General features: G+C 41.1%; 2 protein-coding genes across 6 annotated transcripts in view; both read right to left on the reverse strand.

The window, feature by feature from the left end:
• Window positions 1-1,730: 1,730 nt before the first annotated feature.
• Window positions 1,731-10,625, reverse strand: LOC105452734. 5 transcript variants are annotated; one of them, XM_011694115.1, is made up of 5 exons: window positions 10,314-10,624; window positions 9,821-10,021; window positions 7,406-9,020; window positions 2,869-7,320; window positions 1,731-2,772 (listed from the first exon to the last, which is right to left on the reverse strand). In XM_011694115.1, exons 3-5 carry the CDS (start codon window positions 9,018-9,020, stop codon window positions 2,606-2,608), a joined length of 6,234 nt encoding a protein of 2,077 aa, XP_011692417.1. In that variant the 5' UTR covers window positions 9,821-10,021; window positions 10,314-10,624; the 3' UTR covers window positions 1,731-2,605. The 5 variants fall into 5 exon arrangements, with proteins under 5 accessions (XP_011692417.1, XP_011692414.1, XP_011692413.1 ...); XM_011694112.1 differs by having other exon boundaries at window positions 1,731-7,320; window positions 9,821-10,015; XM_011694111.1 differs by having other exon boundaries at window positions 1,731-7,320.
• A 1,356-nt stretch (window positions 10,626-11,981) lies between these two features.
• The window catches only part of LOC105452736 (NGFI-A-binding protein homolog), a 7,032-nt gene continuing 867 nt past the window's right edge, over window positions 11,982-18,146 (reverse strand). Inside the window, exons 2-11 of the mRNA XM_011694116.1 lie at window positions 17,929-18,066; window positions 17,713-17,728; window positions 17,346-17,604; window positions 16,632-16,859; window positions 16,110-16,360; window positions 15,383-15,491; window positions 13,960-14,030; window positions 13,259-13,370; window positions 13,098-13,154; window positions 11,982-12,799 (exon numbers count right to left, since the gene is read on the reverse strand). Of these exons, the coding sequence (XP_011692418.1) occupies window positions 12,692-12,799; window positions 13,098-13,154; window positions 13,259-13,370; window positions 13,960-14,030; window positions 15,383-15,491; window positions 16,110-16,360; window positions 16,632-16,859; window positions 17,346-17,604; window positions 17,713-17,728; window positions 17,929-18,066 (1,349 nt within the window). The 3' untranslated portion in view covers window positions 11,982-12,691. The remainder of the gene's footprint in view (window positions 12,800-13,097; window positions 13,155-13,258; window positions 13,371-13,959; window positions 14,031-15,382; window positions 15,492-16,109; window positions 16,361-16,631; window positions 16,860-17,345; window positions 17,605-17,712; window positions 17,729-17,928; window positions 18,067-18,146) is intronic.

The following is an 18,146-nucleotide window of genomic DNA, read 5'->3' on the forward strand; positions in this document are numbered from 1 at the left end:
AATTTATAAAATTACGATTGATAAGAAAATCTGCAAAAAATATGTATCACTAATAATTAAATAGAACTTTATATATAAACTGGTCCTATATAATTATATAATGTGATAAATAAGCAATGTCATGTCTAATACTATTACAACACAAACGTAACACATTCGAAGAAGATAACTACTTTTTCTTCTCTCCGTACATTATAATTAGAGAGTATACAAAAAGAAACACACAATTATAATCTCATACCAAATGAAAGCTTAATGGCAGATAAACAAATTTTGAAATTAACCTCCTGTTAGCGAAAACTCATTACAAAAATAGTATTTAGTTTAATGTTTCAATTCATAACAATGAATAGTCCGATTAACAATGAAATTGCAAAATATAAAACTAGTTGATAATAATCGGAATAGATAAAATATAAGGAATAAGTGACAGTCTCGATAAAGAAAAATTTACTTAGTATAAATATATTCGTCTACATTTATTACAATGCTAAATTTTGATTTGTCAAAACATCTTTTTGAAATTTTGATTTTGTATTAATACTTTATGTTGGAAAGAAATTTAAAATAACCACTAAAATCTCAATAGCCGAACTTGTTCACATAACAAACATTACCAAATCGCAATATAATGATATTAACTACAAAATATTTTCTAATGATATATCTTCTAATGAAATATCTTCTAAAAAATACAAATCCATATATAAGTCTCATCTCGGAATAATACCGATACCTCTTTCATTAAGGAATCAAAGTAAAGGTAAAGCGATTGATTCTGTTTTAAACAGAATCAATTGCGAAATGCTATTTCATTATAAAAATTCATTCGGTTATTCTTCAATAGAAGTACCATCGTAAGAGACACTTTAAAGAATGTGTCTCGTTATTCATTCAAACCTATGTTTCGAAATATCTGGTTTTGTTTAGTACTCGTATATTCATATTCAAACATTACAGTTAACAAGTTGCTGTACAAAAAAAGAATATTAGCAATTTAAAATCAATTTAAATTCTAATCCTAGTCTATCTCTGAAAATACTCTTCCATTATTGTATTTAATACTGTAACTACGTGCGAACGATATTCTTGGCATATATTATGTTTTAAAATATTTCACTTATTTTTCAGCAATGCAGCAATCTGGAAACGTTAAAATATTTTGCAAAATATGATAAATGAATACTTATACAGAGTCTGGTCATTAATAGTTAATTAAAACATTTAATTTCCTTTTTTAATTTAGCTATGATTATATCATTCGATAAACAATTGATGATAATATAAATTAATGTCTGTTTCTATAAACTCTTCGAGTTCAAATAGTGTATTTTATCTTTTTTAATGACGACACAGAAACCAGATATAGGGAAAACATATACAGAATCTTCACAATCTACGATAGTAACAAACTATAACATTAGATAGTAATAATTGACCAGCTTAAAAAAAGGTAATTATATATCGTTTCGGAATCACATGCTTCTGATTGAGCTGTGAACTCAAGACCACTCAATTCCTGTTTAAAATTCTTACTAATCTTCTTTTTCTATAAAATATTTATGTCCTGTTAATGAGAGAATTAATTGAGTCAAAACAAAAAGCAGAAAAAGAAAAGCCTATAGAATTAAGAACAGTTAGATCAGCAAAATATATGTCAACATATATGTCTTCATATAATTTATTATAAATGTTTGATCTGTTATTCATCATAAATGTTGTCATTTTCGTTATAAAAAAAAAAAAAAAAAAACAGTTTATCTGTGTCTTGAATAAGATCAACTGCAAAATGTCATAATTTACAATTACATTCAAATAATATAGTCACGAATATGAGGAATAAAAGTACAATTAATTACAAGTAAAATGCAATAAATTTAGAACTTATGAAAATTATACAAATGATAAAAATTACGAAAACAACGAAAAAAAATTTGTTTATACCTACCAAAATTGTATTATATTAGTTGCAAAAATATTACGGTTGATTAAATTATGTTCCGACAAGCACACATTAACATAAAGATAATGCTGATTAGTAATAAATATGAAATACAATAAGAATATATGAGCATGACAAGAACAATAAAATACGTTAATGAGAATGCTACAAGGAACAATATATGACAAACAGTATCTCTGAAAAAATTCATATCACATTATTATGAAAAATTTTAAAAATAAACACCGCATTGTACTACTTGACATTTAACAAGTTAATAAAGCAAAAATTCTGTTAAAAATTTGCATCATAAAGAAAATTATTTAAAAAGAAGATTTATGAACAATATATCAATAGGACTCACCAAAAAGATTAATCAGAAGATTAGTTATTAAGATTATTAGTTGTGAAGATTTCCAATTCAGATAAATAACAAAATGTCTTTATTCAGACAAAAATATATTTATATATACATCACTAGCCGAGTAAGAGTTCATAAAGATGATTATACTTCGATTGCATTCAATCAGAATCATGTAATCCAAACGCTAATTAAAATGAAATAGAATCTGGATTTTTATATCAGATAGAGTAACGATATTTCCAAACTTCACCATTCCTCTCCTGCCGAGGATTTAAAGAAATATGATCGCCATCAATGGTTTACGTTTGAGTTGTATAAACAACGCTGTTGTAATGACTGCGTGCCTCGTGCTTGGGTGAATGCTCGTGCATCGCGAACTCCTGCACCGAGCCGCACACGAAGTTTGGACAATATAAACAAACGTAGCGATCCGGGTCCTTCGAGATCTGCTGCATTGTGTTCACGGCTACGAGCATAACATTATCTGAGCTCGTTGGTGTGTTGGTCGTTGTCAATTGATAAGACATGTCAGTCTTAGATATTAGGTAATGCACAACATTACCGAGATTCGTCTGTTGTTGCTGCTGATGAGGTAACTGTTGTTGTTGTTGCTGTTGTTGCAACTGTTGTTGTTGTAACTGCTGTTGCAACTGTTGTTGTTGTTGTTGGAACTGCAACTGTAGTAGCTGTTGCAATTGTTGCAGTTGCTGTTGCTGCAGCTGCGGCTGTTGTTGCAGCTGCTGCAATTGCAACTGTTGTTGCTCTTGCAACTGTCGCAGATGGAACTGTTGTCTCACTTGCTCTTGTTGCAACTGTTTGCGCTCCTGTTGTAGTTGCTGCTGTTGCAATTGTTGCTGAGATCGTTGTTCCAATTGCGGTTGCACTTGTGGCAGCTGTTGCAATTGCTGCGGCTGCTGCTGCACTTGTGATAGCTGTTGCAATTGCTGCGGCTGCTGCTGCACTTGTGATAGCTGTTGCAATTGCTGCGGCTGCTGCTGCACTGGTGGCAGCTGTTGCAATTGCTGCAGCTGCTGCTGCACTTGTGGCAGCTGTTGCAATTGCTGCGGCTGCTGCTGCACTTGTGATAGCTGTTGCAATTGCTGCGGCTGCTGCTGCACTTGTGGCAACTGTTGCAATTGCTGCGGCTGCTGTTGTTGCAATGGCGACGGTTTGGATGCTTGATAAGTTTTTAAAAACGGTCTTACAGTTACGGTGCTAGTATTCTGCTGTTGGGCAGATTTAGCCAATTTGTTTAGTGAATGGCTGATATAAGGCGGCAAATTTTGATGATAGCCTGTCTGCTGCGGGATATTCTGCGGGGTACCACTAACTTTGTTCAACAAAGGAGTACGTGTTTTTTTTTTAGGTAACGTCTCTTTCGGTTTTGTTGCGTCTGCGATTGTATTAAATTTGACCGAATGCAGTGGCTTCACGCCGATCACTTGATATTGTCGAGATTTGGCTATGTCGAGCACTTGAGTGGGTGTATTCGGACGCGCGTTGACGGACGGAGCCATGTTGCCGATCGCCACAGCGGAAGGACCGGAACGTTCCTGAGCCGATGTCGTGGGCACGAGAGGATCGACTAGTGGTTTTGTCGGCAAAATTTGTACATTTCGTACTGTCTGACTTGCCGTACTGTCGGAAGAAGATGATGATTCTTGATCACCTCTTTTGTCTTGATGAGAAAACCAAAAATTGTGTATCGACATATGTGCCTTCAGTTCTTGCCGAGACTCAAATGACAAGTCACATATCTGACATACCTGCTTCTGCGATGAGGGAGCGCTCGTCAGCTCCGCCAAGGACTTTACGCGCAGAAATTGCTTAGGCACAGAGCTCATGACATTCTTCGGTAACGATTCCTTGAGCTCTGCTCTCGAAGAATTCGTCTCCGACGACACTGACTGATCTACACAATTTTCGAGGGTATCCTTCGAGACGCTCGCATTTTTGTTCAACTGCGTGTTTTTCCTCGGACTTATTATGTTAATTCCAGCATTTGAAGTCGCACTTTCACTCACGTCGCTCGAGGTCGTCGCAGATGCAGCAGCCAAAGTCACATTGTTGGAACATTGCATTTGCTCATCAGTAATGACAGAATCAGACGTCGTTGATTTCGTGTTTTCTTCCGTGTTCTGCTTAGTAGAAGGTATGCTATCGGCATTTTTCCTGATGCTCGACACCGAACTCTCTTCACTTTCCGACAACACTATCGTTAGCTCCTCTTCATCATCCTCTTCATCATTAAAATTCCGCGAATTACCATTGCTGCTTTGTTTTGATTGCGCGACTGCGATATTGGCTGAGGGAACTTGCACCGGAATCTGCATATTTCTAGATGCTTGAGCTTCTTTATTGGAGTGCGCTGATAATCCTGAAGATGTCATCTCCTCGATTTGTATGGCTCGATTTTTATTCAAGAGTTTTTCTAGCAATGTTTCAGTCGATTTATGCAATTCACGTGATTTATCGTTCCAAATCTTCTGAGCGTCGTTCTTACCCTCGAAGTAACTCAAATTCATATAAGGTAGTTCGTTTACGGTAGCGTCTTTTTGCGAACTTTGCAAATTTGTGCTCTGATTACTGATGTCACGGTAGGTTACCTCGCATGTACTCGGTTTTTGCTGCATCTCGTTGCCATTTTTGTGCGTGATCGCGTGCTTCTCGAAAAGCTCGATGCTGTTGAAACAACTCTTGCAGTGAGAGCATATATAGTCCGCCCGCAGCTCGCCGTGCGTCTGCCAATGCTCGTCGAATTTCTGCAAAGATTCCCACAAGGTCGTGCACACTTTGCAGATGTACACTTTCGTTAAAGCGGTGACGTTAACGCAAGTGTAATGCGACTGCATTTCCTTTTTATGCGTATGGATCATCGAGTGTAGTTCGAAGGACATCCTGGTGTAATACGTCTTGCTGCAGAATCCGCAATTCAGCACAATTTGTGGTATTTTGTCGGAGGTAATCGTGCACCTGTCGTCCGAGGATCTGCCGCGAGGATCGACGGTATTGATGACGCTCTGGCAACTCACCACGTGCGTTTTCAGAGTCGATTCTGTGACGAAGGGAGTTCTACATTCTTGACACACATAGTCGGCTATTTGCATATATTGCTCCGACTTGATCAATTTCAAGCCGATGAAGGAAGGCCTCGGGAACGAAAGACGGCTAGCCATGAAGAGCGGGTTGTTCATGTGAGTCTGAAAATGACTGTTGAAGATCGGCCCGAAACAATAAAAGAGCACCCTGCATATGTTGCACCAAAAATGCGCCTTGCCCATGCGATTAAGCTGAGAATGCGTTATCAGATGATTGACCACGTCCTGAGTGGAGTTCATCGTGTGCTGGCAGTTGACGCAGAGTAACGTGGCCATCCTACTGTGTTTTCGGCTTTTGTTACAGAGCGCGCGTTGCACGTAGTGCGCATCGAAGCATTCGCGACGTCGGAACAACGTCTGGCAGGTGGTGCACGACAAGATTATCTCGATCTGAATGTTCGATTCATTGACTCCGTCCTTAGATCTGTGGCACTCGCAGATAGCGAAGGATTTCGTCGGTTGAAGTTTTGAAGATGGCGATCCGGCGACATTCGTTTTCTCTTTCTCCGCACTCTGCGTCTTCGTAGCTGTCTGTTCGGCGTTGCTCGCTACAGACGCCGACTGTTTTTCCGCATCGCGCTCCACAGTACCTTCTACCGCCGATGAATTCGAAGTCTCGCTCCTTTTCTTGGCTGCATCCTGCTGTGATACTTCCGAAGCAACAGAACTCTCTGCATTCGATTTGTTTGTATTTTCTGGTAGTGTCTTCTCTTGTTCACTGATACCGTTTGTAGCTTCTACCTCGACCCCTTTCGCGACTGCTTCCACTTCTGTATTTTCCACCGTACTATCGGAAATTTGATTCTCATTGTTCTTAGTAGGACTAGATGTTTCACTCTCTTGCGTGGCTTGCTCGATCGATCTGCACATAAACCGGAGATCGGTGGCTATGTGATTATAATACATATGCCGTCGGAATTTCGAATGGGTATCAAAGACCTGTGAGCAATTCTTGCATGTTACATCCCGTTTTGATTTAGTCGTTTTCATTGAATGGCCGCATTTAACTTTTTTGGACTTTAAACTTTTTGCTTCACTCAAATCCAGATTGAGATCGGAGTTTGACATCGCAGTTGATTTAGTTGTGATTTTCTTTTGTGGCGTCTTGAAATGTTCATGGTTATTCGACGGCGATGAGAAGGAAGAGGATGGGAGTTCCGTATCGGGATCAACAGATCCATTCGATTGAAGTGAACCACGCTCTCCGTTAACAAAAGAACATTGCTGTCGCGATGTCGGCGATTTCGAGTTCATCAAATTTTGGCTGGGCTTCAACGACAGTTTGTGATTCTTGAATGACACGCCGCACGTATTTGACTGTCTTTTTTGGCATGGTGATCGTTCAACATCGTGCCCTTCCGAGACCTTTGACTCTACAGATCTATCATTTGTCATTGCGTTTTTACGCGGGCTTTTAGAAACAATGCCGTCCTTAGATTGAGCAAAGTCGCTCGTAGAGATGATCTCTTCAGCATTCACTTCAACGTCACTTGGAAGATTCTTACTGCTGGTGGATGACTCGGGTTTGGACGTATCGTTACGCTGTGTCGGCTTTGCTGAGGCTTCTGCTTGTTTCTTCGGCGAAGTGAATTTTCCCAGCGATTCGACCGGTGTACTGCATTTCGTGGAAGACGTAGATGTGGAAGCCAAATTCGAAACACTCGCGCATTCTGCATTCGTCGATTTCCTCGGCGAGTCTCGCGGAATGGGGAGTGTTTTTGACGTCGATTTCGTAAAAGCGGTTGTCCGTTTTTTATCCGGGGCAAACGCGTTTCGCCATACTCTACATAACTCTAAATGCTTCTGCGATGAAGAACTGTTCTTTTCAGGTGACTTTTTTGACGTTTGATTCTGGATAGGTCTTCGATGAATCTTGAATGGAACATTCTCGTCGTTGTTTTCTGTGGTTTGAGCGTCTACAACAAAAATTGAAATTAATAAATTCGTATTAAACATAAATATAAAGAAATAAAATTAAGATCATTTTGTAGGGAATTGTACCTTGTGAACTTGCTTCTGTGCAAGATTTTAATATTTCTCTCCCACTTAGTATCCCGGATAAACTCAACATAAAATTGAGATCTTCCGTGAAAGTGATATTTGTCTCCATCGAACTTCTTATGCGCACGCGTTTGGACATATTCATCTTATGAGATTTACCTTTATAAGAATCTATCACAAATTCTACATATCTCTTCGTTAAACGATCGACCTCGGTCGCCGAATAACTGCCATCTTTAGAGGAGCACCGCAAAGTTTCCAGTTTTATCATTTTAACTCGAGGCTTCTTGAACAGCTTGTATCTCTTCCGTAATTTACGTAACCTTGACTTTTCTGCACGTAATTTTTCAACGGAATTATACGTATAATTGGGAGGTAACGGTTCCTCAGGAAGACTTGCTGCCGAGAAACTGTCTTCCTTTGGCACAATTAATTTGTCCCGAGATTCTAAAGTCAAATTTTGCAACAGCTTCCGTTGGTCCAATTGTTTTTCCGCTGATTCAGCGATATCTAAAGGCTTCGCCTTGCTCTCTCGCCACTTAATAACATCTTCATCTTTCATGTCTTCCAATCTTGTTAAGATAATCTGCACCGTACGGATATTTAAATGAACCGGTTTAAACGGTTTCTTTCCGCCGAGCTTCTCGAGAGATAACTGAAAGTCACTCCGATCGTCATCTCCAGTCACTTTCGTACTACCCATAGCTGCATCCTCATTATCAGATGAATCCGATAATACTTTTCGACATATTTTCCTCGGAGACGGCTCCTCAGTTTCACTGTCAGACGAAAACACATATTTTCTTTTAAATTTCCACTCATTCAACTCCTTCTCCAATTCAACTCTTTTGGCCATAAACTTCAATCTCGATAATCTCAGTTTTTTCAACTTCTTCGCGTACGAAGGCGAATGTCCAGGCGATTTGGATCTGTCGTTATGCGAACCCGACTCTACGCTTTTGCCATTTGACGACTCGGAAGAATATTCTATTGTTTTACTGGGTGTGATATTCTTCTTGTAAAATTTGTATGGTAAAGTGCGCGCGCACGCGTAAGTCTCGTTGATGCACGAATCAACGTCGTCCTCCTCGTCCTTGTGACGTGTCGCTAAACGTATAAAATCTTCACTATCGCTCCGTGCGTCGTCGCTTGTTTCTTGCTCACTCTGCCGAGCGCTCACATCTCCGCTTGATTCTCCTACTTTATAGAACGGATTGTACAATCTTGTGTGATCTATTTGTTCATTTGCTTTCGCCTCCAGCGATGTCGACGTAGCTGCTGCAGCAGAAGAATCCATATCTCGAGGAGATTGCTGAGATTTCGAAGACTCAGAAGGCACCTTTTTTGCTTGTTTACGAAACCTCCCCGCTCTCAGCAGGCCGTATTTCCACATGAAACGTCTTCTCTTACTTTTAGGCGAATGCGAATTCCTCTCCCCTTTGTTTACTTGCGCATTTGGCAAACGTGTAAGCTTCACTGAAATATCTCTAGTTAAGACACCATCGCCGTCCTTCTCCGGTGACGAGTGCTGCGTCGAATCCGTCAGGTTCAAGCTCGTGTTCGAGGTATTGCAACTTGGCGATGCGTTAAGCAGTTCCTCGTTAGAATGATGCATCTGTAATATATTCAACGTGAATTATGGGACGCGTCAAAATGCACGGTGCGACTTGGACAAAGCGTTACCAAACTACCAAACACGGCAATGTTTACCTAACATTGTGATGCACGCGACATTTTTCCTTTAAAATACGTAATAAATACTGTTTTTCGATACCGAAAGAGGCGAAAGAAGACCTTTTCCTGGGGTTAATCAACCTGGTTAATGAAATATTTGAGGAAATACTTATAAACACAGGATTCAAGCCACGTGGCTGGAAGCACAACTGAACTATTTGCGTAAAAAACGGTAAACATTTTGCATCATATTTTTTTCTTGTAAAAGCAATTATACCATTCAATACGCTGCGATAAACTTTTCACATCGCGATTCTACGTAGATCACAAAGGAAATCGGCAAGTTGTATCAGATTGAACGGGACGCGTTAAAAAAAGTTTACTCCGCGTTCGAGGGACGAAGGGAATTCCAGTGCGCTACTTCCGAGGGACTGCATTGCGGTTCAATTTCGGCTCTTGCGCAACTTAATATATTGAGTATCGCACAAAGAAAATTGTACCAAAACTCGCTGAAGGATCCAATTCGCCGATGACGAATCGTGCACATTGTTGCGTCACCGTCTCGCGTGTTGACATCACGTCTAACGGGCGTTAGGCTCGATGGATCGATAAATCCCTTTGTAATTAGAATACGCATCGCGAGACGCGAGGAGCAAAAAAACGACACAGATTGACGTGACTGAACGCTGAACGAGAGAGCGGAGAGGGAGGTTAAAAAAAAGGACTGTTGTCCGTACTCACTTGTTCAAGCCGAGTCTCGACTCCGTTGGTTTAGGTTAGTTCGTCCGCGTCTGGCGCCGCGGAATCTACAGTCTCGAATGTTCTCGAATGTTTCGTCTACGATGCGGAACGATAAACAGAACGTGACGCGATAAACCGCAGTCGAGTGCCGTTGCCACGCTCCACGTTCAATGAGCAGCACACTCGCCGGTCGACCTACGACTTTCGAAAAACGTCAACGGCTATAATTAGATTGATTTAGATTCCTCGCGCGCCCGCAATTAGATTAGGTTAGGTTGGTCGAAACGGCACGGCGCACGACGACGACGGCACGAACCATGTGGTGCGTCGCAAGTGGCGAGGGTACGTGCGCCGCGAGTGAACCTCCACCTGGGATGTGCGTTGACCAGGGGGGGGTTTCGATCACGTCGGGAGTAATCGGGACTCGACCAGTCGCCGCGCGTCGGCGTTTCTCCTTCGGAGCCACCTTAACTCGTTCCTCCACCTTACTCACCTCGTTCTGGGGAAAATTCTCGCGTGAATTCTCCTCATCGTTCACCGGATGAACTTCATCCCCCGTACTGTCGTCACCCGTGCGTTGTCGTCGCTCTCGCTACGCCGTTACGATTGATGGAGTAATCGGCGGGGCTGAATGGCAACGTGCGGTGTGCGTCGTCGAAAAATCCTTGCATCACCTTAACTGGCGCATACGAAATGAGAGGCGGGGGGAGAAAGCACGTCTCTACTCTCTCTTACCAACAGGGACTCTCTTTGTGTGCATCGCAGAACATGCGGGCATGGCGTGACACGTGAACACGTCCCCGATCACGTGATCGTTTCCGGTTACTTTGGAATTCTGTATGTATATGTATGTACTTGATTTACATATGTCTATTTCTACCAATGTAGATTAACTTCAATCACGGTTTTATTTACCTTTTATCTTTTTCTAATTCTTAAAAGTAGAAAAAGATACAAAGTTAAATCTGGATTAAAGTTAATCTACGTTGGTGAAAATAGATAATAATAGCGTTTTCGGATGGAGCGGGTTTGATCGCTCCGAGGGCGATCAATGACGTCACATGCTTTATTTTAGATATCTGATTAGACGGGGATAACATGTGACGTCACTGATCGCCCTCGGAGCGATCAAACCCGCTCCGTCCGAAAACGCTATAAGAGACGCAATGCAGAGCACTTATGTAGAAATGTATATACATACAGTTTTCACATTTACTGTTATTATTTACGTTAATGTATAATATATTAAATATCACAATTGATCGACATTACCTTACACACACAAAAAAAGTCAATTATTTTTAGGCAATTACGCAATTATACATTGTATTAATTCTAATTTATTAATTATGTATCTCCATGTTAAAGTCGGTATTTTCAGATTAATTATAATGTGCTTTTTAAATACTTCAAATCAAATGTTTGGTATCTATAAAGTTATTAACGTAAAAATAAATTCAATTCAATAGTTCAAATATGTTATTATTGCTGTATGTAATAGATAAATCTGGTAAATAGGAAAATAATAGTGAAATGTAAATTAAAATGTAATAGCGAATCAATAAAAATATTGAAGGGTGTTCAAACTTTCATCTGGCATTCGTTTCAATTTTTTAATTGGTTTATTTTTTATTAATTTTTAATTATCGCGATCACACTACTGCTCAATATTTTTCATGATTTCTCACTGATGAAAAGTTTACTGCGGAATTGAATTTACAAATGTTTTTCTTGCTATATCATTGGGAAAACTGTCCTTAGATTAGACGGATTGAAGCCGATGTTATATAATCGAGGAGAAGCCGAAAGTGCATATAATCCACCATAAGAATTGCTGAGAAAGAAAAATTGATAAGCTCGAATCATGTTCTTAATTTCTTTTTTGACCTACACACTTAATGGTGCAAAATGGAAAGTAGCGACGATAAAAAGAAATTAAATTTCACGTCGGTTGTTTTAAAAGTAGCCGAAGTTTAATTTAGAAGATTTCGATTCGAGTTTTGTATTCATACATCATACGCAGCATTAAATACGTCGAATTCTAAAAAATTTGAGAACTTTGATAATAGATTTGTATAAAGAAACGATTCCTAAAACATTTCTTTCAAATATTTAATACTGCGTAGAGAAAATATAATTCTTAATCGAATCACAAAAAGAATTTATAATCGTTCGTCTCCTTTATAACCTTTTGTGAAAAACAACAGGGAGTAATTATTTAACAAAATAATAAACGTCAATGTTAGTGTTCTATGAAAAAAAAAGTATACAGAGGGGACACAAAGATGAATCGATTGATCGCTCTGCGAGAGAGGTGACGCCGAATCTTTCGAATAAAGCTACACGGCAACGGCGCATGTAAAAAAAGAGGACCCTTATATATTTACCTATATTTACATTGGCTTAAAATGTACACTTTATAATGCTACATACTTCAGTCAACGATCTTTTGATTTGAACGGCTTACTCTTTATTCATTTCTATCGCCTTCTAGAGACCATTCGTCGTATAATCGCTATACAAGTGTCTCTCGTGAACTTTTCTCGTATTTTCGCTAGAACTAGATAACGGGCAGCGTCGTAAAAATGTCCCTCGTTCGGACGGCGAAGAGACGGTTAAAGGTCGCTCCAGCCAAAGGTGTAAAAGCCAAGCGGGTGTTATACATGTTATCGATTATCCCAACGATCGCTACCGCGAATGCTGGCTATCGCGCGCCCCGTAAAGTAACACGTGTGGACGATGGGGTGGTTCGCGCGGACGATGATCGGTGACCAACGGCGATTGACCGGCGATGGCGATGGACGGCCGCGTACGTCTTCATTCACACGTCGCCGTGACGTCGGTGGCGGCAGTAAACGCTAAGTAATAATATCACAGTGTGGGTTTCTCGTCCGCGGGCTCCTCTTTTATGGGATGACTGCATTCCATTAGCGCGGGATTCGCCACGGCGATTATGTTGTCCCCGCGCGAGGCTATCACCTACAACACATAATTTATGTGTGAGCCATTAACCGGGCCCGTACACAGTAAAACGTCGCCGCCGCGCGACGTCTATTGCCGTTTTTCCTACTATTTCTAAAGAAGCATGCATTATTCAGGAGAACGCAAAAAAGAGAAAAGAACACGGCGTAACAGATTGAGGAAAAAAAAAAAACTCGCGCGGCGCATTTAGCGGTTTTTGCAAACGGTTCTTCTAAACGTTCCGGAGCGGAGGATGACGAAAGATAAAAGATGAAGATACAACCGAGGACCTTGGATCCGTCCGCTCGTCGCTCACCTTTAGATTGAAGTCGCCTTCCTTGTCGGTGTTCTCAGCCTCCGCCTCGTTTGTGTCCTGAAACATAACGCGGATAACACGTTGCCGTTTTAATTGCCTTTATTTCCAAATTTTAAATAAGTATTTTTACACAGATAGACAGTTTTCCTCGTATCACATACGTGCATAGACGAAGATTCCTCGTTAGAGAAAGAGAACTGGCTGTCCGAGTCACTGATTTCCTCCACGCTGGCGCTGAATATGCCGTTATTACTCTTCTTCCTCCAGACTGGACTGAAACAATGCGAATATCTGAACATCAATGTGCACTCTTATTGTATACGTAACGATAAATGCGAATATATCTAATCGCGAATATATCTAAATCGAGATTAAAATAAGGCGTGAGACATAATTTTCGAAATTCAAAAATGTGTTGGACGAATGTTGGCTTTCACGTCCTTATATTAGATATAATTTATGTAGGAAATGTAATTTTAACACGGCAATTTAAAAAGTAATGTTTAATTACCAGTACATTAAAAAGAAAGAAGGAAAAAAACGCAGATAGATCAATAGATAGAATTTATATTTTTCGAATTAAAATAAATTAAAGAAAATGCTCGAAATGTGTGTAGCGTACATTACAGTGAAAGGATATTTCTCTCGAGCATTTTAATTTATTATTTATATTTCAATTTTTTAATAATATAGAACACTAATATATCGTAATTAATTTTAATTTATTAATTAAAGAAGCTAAATGTCTAAATTTGACTTGCTATATTCATATATATTTTTTCTTGTCCATGATTCCCAATTCCTAAAATCATTAATACATTGAGATAAAAGTACTGCAAAAATTAAGATTAAGGATAATCACCTCGACGACCTGTGTCTTCTCGTGATGGAATTGTTAATATCCGTTCCAGAACAGCGTAGATCTAACTCCTCCTGGAACAGTGAACTGCTACAGACAGTAGGAGTAGCAAATTGGATGCATAAAAAAGAAAGGAGAAAAATAACTAGAGGAGAGGTGCGAGAAAATGTGCGGGATATATGGGGGAGGGGCCACGACCAGATAAGCGGATAAATAAACACTACACGACTTGGGATACCAGGCGCAGAGCATAGAGTCCAAGCAAGTCGTGTCGAACGAATCATCCTTCGAAACGACTGATTTTTTGCCATCAAATCTAACACGTAAAACAAAAAGAACTTCCACGTTATTTTTCCATGGAGAATTCCACGTGTTCAAATATGTTTAACGTGCAAATTAACGATTTAATGAAGATACATGCAATAGAAGTAAAAGAAATCACGACCAATCCAGTTTTACTAAAAATTGCAGTTATATAGGATTACAAAATGATACTCAGAAATAAAAGAAGAAAAATAGCTATTTCCTTATTGTTAAAAAAAAATGTAATAATAACTTGCATGCTGTCGAGTCATTAAAAATACAAGCGGCTTTTCACAAATTAAATTCAGAAGGCATAATTAAATAGCAATAAATGGAACGTTTTTTGCGATTTAATTAAAAATAGATTAAAATTTATGATTATTTAAAACTTATTTAATCTCCCCCCCCCCTCCCCTCAAGATGTCAAAAGTTAAGATTTAAAATGGTTTACAAAACTGAAAATTATTTTACGCTTTAATAACTAAAATGTGTTATAATAAAAATTCAAAAAAATTATAAAAAAAGATGAAGTCTTATCGCTCTTAAGAAACACGTTTGTTGTGAACGAATCTATATATTAATGTTGATATGTCTTTGGCAAAATTAGGTGATGTGAATTTTATTTTCATAATTTTCATATAATTATTTTTATGCGTATCGCAAGTGTAATTTATACATTATCACATAATTTATACATTAATCTAAGTGATACGATCAAAGTTATCGATATGTTCATTGACTTTGGTTTTAGATTTAAAGACGCAAATAATGTATTGCAAAGTCTTAACATGATTACGCGTCAAAGCGCCTAGGTGCACGCCACACAGGTGCAAAAATTGCGAAAGAAAGATTCATGCAGGTCTCAACTGCAATCAACGAACAGGTCACGCGAACTCGAGTCAATCAAGCGGGTAGAAGCGCAAGCCATGCACGTGCTTTTGCAACTATACTTGACCTTTTTCGCGTCCATTCTGTTTCGCGCGTTTCTTAAGTTAGTGCACGTGGTTAAATGCGTGGCGATCTCTACGCGACGGGCGTACGGTTAATGATTAGCGGCCATGCGAGTGCGGCAGGTCACAGTGCACAGGGAACGATCTTATTTCTGTGGCCGGGATGATCTAACCTGCGTCGCGTCCTCAACCTCAACCTCACCCTCCAGCTCGAGCTTCCGGCGTTTCGAGCGCTCGCCGTCGGTCTCCTCCCCGTTCTCGCGCGGCCTCGACATCGACAAGCTGCAAGAACATCGGACAAATAAGTAGGCTTGCAGATCGAATCGCATACTCGGTCAAATTCAGAAAACAGATTTTGCAAAGTGTCTATTGGAAATTTTATCGGCGGATATGCCAATAGGAATGTAATAGAATTTAATGGTGTATGACGGCGGATTGATTACAGAAAGGAGCAGAATCTGCCAAGTATTTGAATGGTACATTTCACTTAAACGATTAGGCGGAAAATGATTAAAATGACCATTTATAGTTTCTGTTGGCAATCTGCCGGATTATATCGGCAGACACTCCGCTGGCAGAGCACGAGCTTAACGCAGAGATACAAGGGATACAATCTGTTCTACCTATTCTGCTCCAATTTGCTGGCAAATTAACATATTGCTAACAATTTAATTATTTGAACTCCGTTAAAGAGGATATGTTTGATTGCGACCTCATAATTAACGTCAACTGCTGATATTTTCATATAATATATTATCATCAGATTCATTAATATCATTCTCTAGAAAAGTTTTGGATCACACGAACTTCCTGCTTCAGATTTGTTAGAATCAGATCTGAATTTTGAACTCTCGAACTTGCAGATATCACATAGGCGAATATAAGCCTGCGTTTACTTACTATTGGCTTTTGGAGTAGTGGTAGCCGGAGTCACGGACGACCCGACGCGCCAAAGGGAACAGCTCGTCCCTCCTGGTGAGGAGGGCAGGCACGAATCTGCAGATCTGCGCCGCCGCCTCGTTCACCGACACCTCGTGCAACGTGAGAGGCTTCTCCGGCTTCCTCTTGCAGTCGAATCTGCCGTAAATCGCCGCGTACTTCCGGATCTCGTCCATCTTACGTGGATCACTGTCGGGCATCGTCATCACCATCTGTAAAATAAAAATATGCCGTCTGTTTTATAAAAATATTTCATCGCTCGCGCTAGAATTTGTGACTTAAATTAAAAAACGGGGCCGTTGACGCGCGTGACAGTCTTATTAAACGATGGCGTTTAAAATGAACGTTAAATTTTTCATGGGGATGTAAAAGTGAAGCTAGGCGGTTGAAAGCGAGCCCCGCGTACGAGGGTGCGTACGAGGGTCTTCTCGTATTTCGAGCACGCCCGCGAGCGCGTCTGCCGGTCGAAATGAGTCGAATCACCTCCAGCTTCTTGCAGAGTTTTTTCTTCACGTTGTGGGGTTTGGGATCGAGGGGCCTTATGGTGGCGACGAGCCTCTCCGCGGCCTCGGCGAGCCGCTGCACCTGTGACTGCAGGAGGGTCGGCGTTGGCTGTGTCGGACTCGCAGGTGCACCACCGCCGCCGCCGCCGCCACCGCCGCTCGGGCTCGGCGTGGTTCCGCTGCCGCACGAAGACTCGCACGTTCCTACCTGTAAACGCGACAAAGTGAGCAATGAAGCGCATAAAAATGGCACGAAAGCGACGTCTGAAAGTCCACATGATTACACAATTCTGTATGTTCATTAATGTCTGTATGAGTCGATAAAAAGATAGATGTTACAAGCGTTACTCGCATAATTTAATTTCTTAGACGGTCAGCCATTTTCACAATTAATTCTCTAAAAATGTTAATATTATCTTTATAATTATAATTTTTTATAAATCAAAGATTCCTACATATTATATATATATATATAAAATATAAGCTGTTTTTCGACATTAGTCCCCGTAAAAATTTGCTTAACGCTTCGTCGGCGGAGAGCATTTTAATAACGCGCGAATACGGAAGCTCGAAAATCTGGAACTTCAACACAGTCGCGCTCGTCGATTTCTTCACGCGATCAATCAATCAATCAAGAAGACGATTTCCCTAGGACTTCATCGGCCGCGATCGAACGGGGTGAATCTCTTTTTACCTGTAACACATTGGGGCTATGAGTGGTCGCGTAAGGTAAGGACGTGTTCGGGCTCGGGCTCTGGCGGAAGGTCGTGGAGGACGCCGACGCCGACACGCTGGTGACCGGCACGACCGGGCTGGAGCTTCGGCAGGGCAGCGGCGTCAGTGGAATGTGGGGCGTCGTCGACACGTAGGACGTCGGCGTGAGGGAGGTCTGCGACGTCGCGGCGAAGCCGGTCGGCAGGCTCTGCATCTGCGGCCGCGGGCTCGCGCACGCGAAGCCGACGGCGGCGGTGGCGGCGGCGGCGGCGGCGACCGGGCTCTTGGCGGCCGCCGCGGCGGCGACGACGGCTGCGGCGGCTGCAGCGGCGTTCGTCGGCACGACCGGCGTTTGAAACAACGCTGCGGAGATGTGAGAATTTCGTATTGTCGCCACACGCGAGATCGTGTGTTTCAACGCGAGCGCGTGAAACGTTACGTTAAAACATAAGCTACGTAATAAATACGAGCGAGATAAGGGCTCGGGATAGCACAGAGAGAGAGAGAGAGAGAGAGAGAGAGAGAGAGAGAGAGAGAGAGCACGAAAAAGCGTGATACTTTACAGGGATTAGTGAGCCACTCCTGCAAGGCTTTCTGAAGCCTCCTGACGTGGAGCGGCTTGCTCGCCATGCCCACCAGCGCCATGATCTCCAGGAACTCCTCCTCGCCCGCGTCGCACAGCTGTTGCACGTCGTCGCCTCCTGTAATGCGATGTCACGCGATATCAGCGAGTCACTCTCGCGAGAGCTGTCATACGAGGTGTCATACGTTAAGCGCATTC

This window comes from Wasmannia auropunctata, unplaced genomic scaffold (genome assembly GCF_000956235.1).
Source record: "Wasmannia auropunctata unplaced genomic scaffold, wasmannia.A_1.0 LD336026.1, whole genome shotgun sequence".
Classification (NCBI taxonomy): Eukaryota; Metazoa; Arthropoda; class Insecta; order Hymenoptera; family Formicidae; genus Wasmannia; species Wasmannia auropunctata.